The following is a 10761-nucleotide window of genomic DNA, read 5'->3' on the forward strand; positions in this document are numbered from 1 at the left end:
GAAATACACTCGGTGTTTTGTCATTGCCTGCTGAGGGGTGAGCGCTATTAGAAAAATAGTTTTCCTTAATTTTGGTGTTTTCACCGAGATTCGAACTGACGTTCTCTCTGTGAATTCTGAATAGTAGTCACGCACCAACCCATTCGGCTACGGCGTTTGTTTAATTTTACTGATGAAAAAATGAGGGAAAATATTTGAATAAAGTTTGCTTACTGTTTACACATTTTCCAAAGGTGACGGAGAACCAAAAAAAAAAGTCGATTTTCAAACAAATACGAGTGCATATGTGTAATTGTGTTAGAGTTTCGGTCACGCCCCAGCAAAACCTGCGTGCATATGTGTTTGTAACATTCAAAAAAAATGTAATTGTGTTAGAGTTTCGGTCACGCAGGTTTTGCTGGGGACGCTCATAATAGCAACCGCGTGTGTATTTTTATATTCGTAAATATTTTCATTTTTAAATATTTACCGCAATTATGCCCAAAAATAATGCAGAAAAGTGTCGTGAATATCGACAGAAAAAAAAAATCAATAAATAGCATCACGGAATTCATTCACGAAAATTTAATAAAGTATACACCAGAAGTATCGCGGATACTTAGAAAAGATTACGATAAAGTTCCAATGATTTTAAGTGGCGATTTTAACGTAAATTTTGCATTGGACACAGCGGTTCCTTCAATTGACTTTCTCAATACAACATTCAATTTAAAAATGTGTAACAATCGTACTGAATCGACAACACGATCCAAAACAACAATTGACGCGGTATTTGAAAGATATGTTGACAACATCGAAACCAAAGCATTTGTATCATATTTTAGCTATCATAAGCCACTCGTATCATTTGTTGAAATTGAAAACATTGAGGATGAATAATAATAAAATATGAACTTTATAGCAATATTATAATGAACCTATAATTATCCCGCCCCTAATGCTGCTTTCGTCTCATTCTCTCTCAGTTTGTTTTACGGAAGGTTTCACTTCTATCGCGTCTAACCGTTAGACTGGTATTTTTTTTTTTTTTACTTTATATAAGCACCAGGGTTGAATTTGCCGTGTTGTTTTCTCAAAATGGTACAATTTAATCGGTCAATAGTGAAATATTTTTTTACCTTAACAAAAAATGAGGATAAGCATTGACCAGGTGATTGAAGTTTATCTGTGTACACATGTTCAACATAGTTGTGCGAAAACTCTAAATGATACATTATTTTCGTAAAGTTCAAGTACAATATATATATATATGTATAATTGGCGCGTACACCGTTTTTGGGTGTTTGGCGGAGCTCCTCCTCCTATTTGTGATGTGCGTCTTGATGTTGTTCCACAAATGGAGGGACGGCAGATATTTTTATGAGGAGCTTTTTCATGGCAAAAATACACTCGGAGGTTTGTCATTGCCTGCCGAGGGGCGACCGCTATTAGAAAAATGTTTTTCTTAATTTTGGTGTTTCACCGAGATTCGAACCAACGTTCTCTCTGTGAATTCCGAATGGTAATCACGCACCAACTATTCGGCTACGGCGGCCGCAATGTCAAGTACAATGCGATGATTTTTTTCCAAGAAGCAAACACTTAAGAGCAAGTTCTTGCGGTATAATTATTTGTTATGGACGAATATAATTTATTTGGTTGTTGTTGTAGCAGGTTACACATCTTTGCTTAAGGTGGAAGCTCAATGTAGGCTGCCTTTGCTTCCATGTCTTTGATAACTGTCAAAAATGAATAAATCAATCACCTCTTCTTTTCGTCAACGTTTAGCAAGTGGCGAATAGATGCAGCAACTGATATAAATGAACATACACTTGACCCACAAAGTCTGCGTTCACCCGAATAGCCTTATTAAATTTATTAAAAACAACATAGAATATTATGATTAAATTGAAATCTTTACAATTAGTTATTCACTACATTCCCAGCTTTCAAGGGCAAAAAAAAAACAAGATTCACCCCTTCACTTTTTAGATAACGGGAAAATAATTCCAGCAGCATGTAAATATGGCACCAAAAAGTCTGCGTTCAGCCTGTTTATTTTAATGACACCGTTAATTTTCAGATATTTTTCCTTGTTTATATTAATTTTTGAGCGCGTTACTTCGACTGAACAAAGCTTAGTTGAACATTTTATTTACAACTGGAGATAATTAAAGAACATGGAAGGAAAGGGAAAAGAAATAAGGGTTTCTGAGAGGAAAATAATTATAAAAAGAGGTTGTCTGTAACGTCGGTTTACTGACGATAGTTTAACGTGACAACGTCATAAGAAAATATTGATGGAATGGTTGCAATTTTCGAAACAAAATTTTAATTTTATTTGTTTGGTAGATATTTTGTATGGATATAGAGGAGGAGGTAAATGGAATTGCAATGGAATAGGTCAAGTTACATTTACACAAACGTGAAAAATGACGAAACATTTATCAAATTCATGAAAGATATCTTCAATTTCGATTGTGCATCAGACGTTAATAAGTCAATAACACTAAGAGGCACCATCATCGATTTTCCTTTTTCAAGACACTTTAAACTCGAAACACTCCCTTTCGTTTCCTACTTTTTCTATCATCGTCCTATTCTCAACAAAGAAATGATTCATTACCATGCACACAGGAAGAAGGCATATGCAAATACAAGTATGTAAATTTATATACAAATGCGCATATACATACATATGTATATATGCTCTCTCAAGTAGGACAGAGCCAGATGTCGAACGTTGCCGAACGCGGGGGCCGAATGTGCTCTTTGTCGTTCATTCCGCGCTCTCGCTTGCTGTTCAAGCACATTAGCTTACATTTGCTTGCATACGGAATAGATTCGTATATTTGATATGTCCATATGATTTGTATGCATCTTTACATATAGATTTATTCTTTTTGAAAATTGCGCGCAATTGTATATGTATATGCATGTTTATATACATATATTAGTATACAACATACCTTATAAGGTATATGGTAAATATTACCATACATTTTTTCCTTCATATATAATAAAAAAATTAATAATAATAACATTAAAACAACAGGTATTATTAACAAACTTGGTTTTATTTTAAATTCTTCAAGTAAATCAAATTAATAATAATCAATAAGAAGGCATATGAAAGTACAAATACGTGAATTTATATATGTACATATGCGCATATACATACATATATACGCTCACTTAAGTAGGAGAGAGCAAGATGTCGAACGTTGCCGTTCGTTTGCTTTGTTCGTTCCGCGCTTTCGCTTGCAGTTCATTCAAGGTAACGGCAATGAGTAAGGTAACGACACATTTTTTCGTGCGTGCAGCCGGCTAAATCGAATTATGAGACGTTATTACGTCAAAATGTGTAAAGACAGAAAAAGTTTCCGAAATATTGGAAAAACGTATTCCTCTATTCAGCGAGTTGTAACAAATTTTCGGCAAACTGGATTTTTTACATCTAAGCCCAGGTCAGGGCGTCCGAAAAAATTATCGGCCCGGGAAGAGCGTTCTATAATCAACTTGGCAAAGGTTAACCCCCGGATTACATCCTCAAAATTAGTTGAAAACATAAATCAAACATTTAAAAAAAATATTTGCGCTGAAACTGCCAGAAAAGTTCTACGTCAAGCTGGATACCATGGTAGAGTCGCCCGAAGAAAGCCTTTCATTTCTCTTGTGAACAGACGTAAACGCATTCAGTTTGCTAATGAGTACATAAATAAGCCTCCCGAGTTCTGGAAAAAAGTAATATTTTCAGACGAAAGTAAATTTTGTATATTCAGAATAAAAGGCCGTCAAATTGTTTGGCGAAAACCTGGAACTGCTCTTGAAAAGCAAAATCTTGTTGGCACGGTTAAGCACGAAGGTGGCGGAGTTATGGTTTGGGGCTGCATGGCGCCAAACTGACCCACCCCAGTTAGAATTTATTGATTCGACGATGGATAAATGGGGATACTTGAACATACTAAAACGGAATTTAAAGCAAAGTACAGAAAATCTCGGCTTATTAAGAACATTTTGGTTTCAACAAGATAACGATCCAAAGCAGTCGAGATCGTTAAGCTTTGGCTCTTGTACAACGCCCCAAAACAGCTTAAAACACCACCACAGTCCCCAGATCTTAACCCCATCGAGCATCTGTGGGATCTATTTGAAAAAAGAATTCGTCAGCAAGTGATTACTAGCAAAGAGGTTTTGCGGAGTGTCATGCAGGCAGAATGGAGGAAGATAACAGCAAAGGAAACAAAGAAACTAGTAAGTTCAATGCCAAATAGGCTGAGTGAAGTCCTGAAGCGACGTGGATATCCAACTAAATAATAGATTTAATTTATGCATATAGCATATCTGGTTTTGTATTAGACGCTAAGACCGAACGCAGACTTTATGGTCGCTTTATTTACTTGTTATAGCCATTATTCACCGTTATCTAAAGACTTATGTGAGGAATCTTGAAATTTAATTTTGTTTTTGAAACTTAAACATATAATAAACATATACCTATATACCTACAAATTTATAAAAAATATAAAATCAGGTTGTGTGTTTCATTCACTTAAAAGTCGTTGTAGGGTGAACGCAGACTTTGTGGGGCATGTGTATATTGGCAACGTTGGAATAGAGCTGCTTTAAATTTCATGTCTTTGTAAGATAGTGAGTTATACCAGTTTAATATGGTATAACCATACTCGCTAGCGGCGAATCATACTCGATAACTTTGTTGCTATTTTCGCATGCAAATTTTTCGTGAAGTTAATGAATATAGAGATAACGAGCGGGGAATTGCCGATTAGAAGAGACCTACAGTATACAAATAATTTTAACAATAACTTATGCAGTATCGGGAACTGTTTCTATTTGATTTCCAATATCCTCTACAATGGAGAGTTTATTTGATCAATAGCCAAGTTTTTTTTTCTGCCTACGAAAGGAGATTTATTTTCGGAAAAAAGAAAATTCTTAGATTTCGATTCTTTGAAATTTTATACTTCAATTTTCATTTCATTTCTAATGTTGTAAGCTTTGAATTTTTTTTAACTTATCAAGATAGTTCAAGGTCGGCAATATGTTGGTTCACTTATGCTTTCGATTAAGTTATATCCTTTGTTCTTATACATACATGCGTAGAGGTTAGGTTAGGTTAGCTTGACCTGGCTGGCTGAAATCCATCAAGTAGACCTATTGGTCCTTAGTGGTACCAGATGGTGCTTGACACTTACGTTTTCTTGTAGCCTGCGTCTTTTGCGAATCTGAGTAAGCTCTGAAGCTCTAATCCAGAGATACATTCTAACCTCTTGTTGGGAACCCCTGATTACTTGTAAAATTATTTGTTGTATACCTTATGTATTTGATTCCCGCAATTCTATGTATGTATGTGTGTTTGTACACACGAGTATGTCCGCACAATAGGTAACGGTCAATGCAGAGTTCCTATTTCATTGTTTCTTGTTCGTTTACATATGTACAAACGCGCATATATAGAATTAGCGCTAATTTTGTATATGAATACCGCAGTGTGTCCTTCGCCGAATTTACCGCTGCGTTAATGACTGGTTCAATTTCAAAAATCAGTCGTTAGCCAGTGGAGGGAATGGACACACTGCGAAATAAACCTGCAAGTTAAATTCGCAAGCGTATAAATTTTATTCCCTCGATTTTTCACAAAACTTTATTTCGCATCCGTTCGAAAGTACATTTGTTCGCCACTTGTTCCAGCCAGGACCTAATTAAACCATGGCGACACCAGTTTCAAAGGCCACTACACCTGCCTTAGTAGCCGACCAGCAAAGGGTGTCAGATGCTGGCACTGCCGTCGGTGTGGTGGATTTGCCAAGTGCTCCCGTAGCAGAGGGAATCACCACTCGTGCTTCATCTGCCGCCCGCCAAGAAGTGATTTTTCAGGCTATGCAAAAATGCATCGCCGCGCTCGAACGCAGCCTGAAAGTTGCCCAATAAAAAAATGAGGGAACACGAGTTAACGAACGAAGCCCAACGCGCTGATGCGAAAAGCATAGCCAGTGCACCCAGCGACAGTTCCGCCAACGAATCTGCCTTGCCGTCATCAAGCCTGCCGTTAAATCGCTACTAATCCATCCGAACAACGTGGCCAATATCATAGAGCAACTTAAGTTCCGATTCGGTCGCCCAGAGCAATTAATTCGAAGCCAGCTAGCCCATGTTCAAGAAATTGCTCCGATATCGGAAAGCTCAGTGGTAAAGTTGATACCATTTGCGACGAAGATTAGCAAAGTTTGTGCATTTTTACGTTCTGCGTGTGGCGGAGAGCAGTATTTAGTGAATCCAACACTCCTCGATGAGCTCGTTGGAAAGTTACCCATGAGCAAGCGTATCGAATGGGCAGTCTTCGCGTCATCTTTACAGCCTTACTCAACTGTTCAGCATTTTAGCGATTGGCTCACTCAACTTGCCAATGTCATCTGCACGGTTTACGATGGGGAAGCAGCGAAAGACTCGAAGCGTCGGGTTGTGTTGCACGCTGCCGAATCTCAACGTCAGTCAGCCTGCCCTATTTGCCAGGGCCAACATAAGCCAGCCGATTGTACCCAGTTTAGCCAACTTACAGTGCCGGAAAGGTAGGAGGAAGCGACGTCACCTTTGTTTTTCTGGTCTCAACGTTGGACATTGGTCGCGCAATTGCCAACGGCGAAAACTATGTTCAACTGACGGGTGCAAACGGTGGCATCATAAATTGTTGCACGATATTGGGAAAACTATCGATGGGTCATCAAACCAGTCACCGCGGCCTCGAGATCGCCAACGACGTACTTCCATTGCCGATCCACATACAGGTATTAGTACGAGGACGCAGCCAGCGTCTCGTATTGAACAGCAAGGTGATGCGGGTGCAGCGGTCCTTAGTTGCAGTACAGATAACAACAGCAAGTTATTATTTCGGATTCTGCTGGTCGAGCTGTATGGGAACCAAAAGCGCGTTGAGACGTACGCACTTTTAGATGAAGGTTCGTCAATAACAATGATTGATAGCCAAAGCTGCTAATCGGACTCGACCACTGCCACCTCGGTTTGCCGTCAACTACAATGCAGCTAAACAAGTGTGGGCCATTCGCTGCGAATACTGAGCTAGGATGGGTTGTGTTTGGGCCAACAATGAACTCTGATCCATCATTGCCATCATGCTTATTCGTTAACTGCCACACTGATCAATCTTTACATAATATGGTTGCTGAATACTTCGAGACGGAAAGCTTTGGGGTTCGAGCTGCGTCTATCATGGAGAGTGAAGCTGACGTCCGTGCTCGGAAAATCTTGAAGTCTACTACATACCGCGTTGAAGGAGGGTACCAGACTGGTCTGCTCTGGAAACGTTCCGACATACAGCTACCTGCCAGCTATTATATGGCTTTGAAAAGATTAGCGGGTGTTGAAGCAAAAATGAGGCGCGATACAGACTTTGCCGCTGAATATAACCGCATCATAAGTTCTTACGTCATGAAGGGCTACGTACGAAAGCTGTCGCCAGAAGAAGCCGCTTTAACTTGCAATAGAACATGGTACCTGCCTCATTTTGCCGTGAAGAATTCAAATAAGCCAGGCAAGTTACGCATGGTGTTCGACACAGCTGCTGAGGGGGACGGTGTGTCCCTTAATTCACAGCTCACGAAGGGTCCGCAAGAGTATCGGTCTTTGCCTGCTATACTATTCCACTTTCGGGAAGGAGCAACGGGCGTGTGTGGGGACATTAAAGAGATGTTTCACCAGGTGCTGGTTCAACGTGACGACAGATGTGCGCAACGATTTCTTTGGCGCCAAGGTGATACTACCAGACAGACCGAGGTATATGAGATGCGCGTAATGACCTTTGGGGCAGCATGTTCGCCTTGCGCCGCCAATTATATGAAGACGATCAATGCGTTAGAGTATTGCAACAAAGTCAATGGTGCTACCCGAGCCGTGAAATCGATACTGGACTACCATTATGTCGATGGCTATGTCGATAGCTTTGACACAGAGGAAGAAGCAGCTGACATAACGAAACAAGTTCGAGCAATACATAAGATGGCCGGTTTCGATCTTTGCAATTTCGCGTCGAACTCATTAGGAGTGACAGAAGCACTTAGTGGTGACGGGAATATCCGTCAAATAGCAAATAAAGAAGGAGTACTGGTGGACAGAGTCCTCGGTTTGTTTTGGCAGGCATCACCCGACACTTTTGGGTTTAAACTGAAATTCAACAACGTAGATTCCAAGGTTTTGGACGGAGGGCGCCGTCCGACGAAGCGCGAACTTCTCAGTGTGGTCATGTCGATCTTCGACCCGCTGGGCTTTCTTAGCAACTTTGTAGTGAGCGCCAAGATCCTCATGCGGGAAGTGTGGAAGAATTACATCCGGTGGGACGAGCCACTGCCAAACAACGTAAACACCGCATGGGAAGGATGGCGTAAGCAACTACCAAAGGTCGCCGAATAAACCGTCCCTCGATACTATTATCGAAATGGGAAACCTAAAGTTTTGCAGCTCCATGTTTTCGTCGACGCCAGCGAGGATGCCTTTGCCGCGGTAGCCTACTGGAAGCCAACTAATGCCACCGGTGAGGTTGAAGTCGCATTTATCTCTGCAAAAACTAAATGCGCGCCGATGAAATCATTGGCGGTCCCTCGATTGGAGCTTCAGGCAGCTGTATTGGGTACGCGTTTGATGAACTGCCTACGAGAGGAGCACTCCTTACACATCGATGACTGCGTCATTTGGAGTGACTCTAAAACAGTGATCCAGTGGCTTCGCAGTGAACATCGGCGCTATAAGCCATTTGTGCAGCATCGGATCGCCGAGATATTAGCCACAACTACTACTGCAAATTGGAGATGGCTACCTACCGAGCACAATGTCGCTGATGAGGCTACTCGAGCTAATAACTTTGTCGACTTCAGCTCATCCGCCCGTTGGTCCTGCGGCCCATCATTTTTGTTAGGAGAAGAGCAGTATTGGCCGACAGAGAGGAAGCTGACAAGGAACTACGCCCTAAATTTGCCCTTGCAATCGTAAGCTGTACGTTTCTAGATTATAACCGATTCTCTACATTCAGCAAACTGGTGAGAACGACAGCATGGGTCCTGCGATTCATTGACGTTTGCCGCCGCCGTAAACCGCCAGACCGTTGCTATGGGTTGACTGCCAAAGAAGTTGAGACTGCTAAGCTTTGTTTGTGCCGTCTCGTTCAACGCGGTGAATACGAGGAAGAGTTTCAGCACATCGAAAGCGGTCGCAACCTGCCACGCACCAGTTCGCTCATTCAACTTTCGTCGTATATAGAGGAAGATGGTGTTCTTCGTGTACGAGGACGCATAGAAGCTGCCAGCTGGCTCCCAATAAGTGCGAGACGCCCTATCATACTACCGTCAAAGCATTGTTTCTCAAATCTGGTCGCCATGCACTACCACGTCAAAATGCATCATCAAAATCTAGAAGCCACTATTTGTGAGATACGTCGCCTTTATTGGGTACCACGCCTCAGGAGTTTGCTGCGCAGTATAGTCGCCAATTGCGCCATTTGTCGCTTAAGAAAAATCCATGCCGTATCGCCATTGATGGGCCCTCTTCCGATTGATAGACTCACTCCTTATGTTAGGCCATTCAGCTATACGGGCCTTGATTACTTAGGACCGATAACAGTAACTGTTCGCCGCGCCAACGAAAAAAGATGGGTGGCGTTATTTACGTGACTGACCGTCAGGGCTGTGCATTTGGAGTTGACTCACGACCTCAGCACTGACTCATGTATAATCGTATTGCGTAACTTTATAAATCGTCGCGGCGTTCCCGTACGTGTGAGGTCCGATAATGGGAAGAACTTCGTCGGTGCTGACATGGAAGCAAAGCGCTTCAGTGAAGTCTTCGATTGCAATCGCCTGCAGGGCGAGCTGTCGCAAAGGGGCGTAGAGTGGATCTTTAACTCGCCCTTCAACCCGGCAGAGGGGGGCGCTTGGGAACGATTGGTGCAGTGCGTCAAGAGAGTACTACGACGCACTTTGAAGGAAACGTCGCCACGGGAGCACACGCTCAACTGCTTCCTAATCGAGGCGGAAAATATTGTGAATTCTCGGCCGTTGACGCACTTTCCCATCTATGTCAACCAGGAGCAGCCGCTGACTACAAATGACTTCCTTCTGGGTGAAGCCAACACACCGCGAACTCCGATTGCCAGCGAAGTTCTGGAAAACAAATGCTTTCTTCGACAACAGTGGCGTCTTGCTCGACAACTAAGGGACCATTTTTGGAAACGATGGATAGCGGAATACCTTCCGACATTGACACGCCGGCTTAAGTGGTGCCAAAGAACAAAACCTCTGCAGATAGATGACCTCGTCTTCATATGCGACCCCAATATATCTCGTCGGAACTGGTGTCGAGGCAAGGTGGAACGCTTGTATGCAGGAGCGGATGGGGAGGTCAGACGAGCTGACGTACGCACTTCGAGTGGATTAAAGCTCGGTGCCGTCTCCAAATTAGTATTTCTGGACGTTGATGATGGTGAATCGGGTTGATTCACAGAGACGGGAATGTTGGAAACCCCTGATTACTTGTAAAAATGTTGGGAATCCCTGATTACTTGTAAAATTATTTGTTGTATACCTTATGTATTTGATTCCCGCAATTCTATGTATGTATGTGTGTTTGTACACACGAGTATGTCCGCACAATAGGTAACGGTCAATGCAGAGTTCCTATTTCATTGTTTCTTGTTCGTTTACATATGTACAAACGCGCATATATAGAATTAGCGCTAATTTTGTATATGAATACCGC

At 41.8% G+C, this 10761-nt stretch overlaps 1 protein-coding gene across 1 annotated transcript; it reads left to right on the forward strand.

The window, feature by feature from the left end:
- The first annotated feature begins 7104 nt into the window (after positions 1-7104).
- Positions 7105-9677, forward strand: LOC129244424 (uncharacterized). The gene is made up of 3 exons (XM_054882044.1): positions 7105-8395; positions 8465-8996; positions 9041-9677. Exons 1-3 carry the CDS (start codon positions 7105-7107, stop codon positions 9675-9677), a joined length of 2460 nt encoding a protein of 819 aa, XP_054738019.1.
- Positions 9678-10761: the final 1084 nt, after the last annotated feature.

Source organism: Anastrepha obliqua, chromosome 4, assembly GCF_027943255.1.
Source record: "Anastrepha obliqua isolate idAnaObli1 chromosome 4, idAnaObli1_1.0, whole genome shotgun sequence".
Taxonomy (NCBI): domain Eukaryota; kingdom Metazoa; phylum Arthropoda; class Insecta; order Diptera; family Tephritidae; genus Anastrepha; species Anastrepha obliqua.

Coding starts and splice junctions, on each gene's coding strand:
- LOC129244424 (XM_054882044.1), top strand. CDS start 7,105: ATGAACTCTGATCCATCATTGCCATCATGCTTATTCGTTAACTGCCAC. Junction 8,396..8,464: donor CACCGCATGGGAAGGATGGC/GTAAGCAACTAC, acceptor GGAAACCTAAAG/TTTTGCAGCTCCATGTTTTC. Junction 8,997..9,040: donor CTAAATTTGCCCTTGCAATC/GTAAGCTGTACG, acceptor CTCTACATTCAG/CAAACTGGTGAGAACGACAG.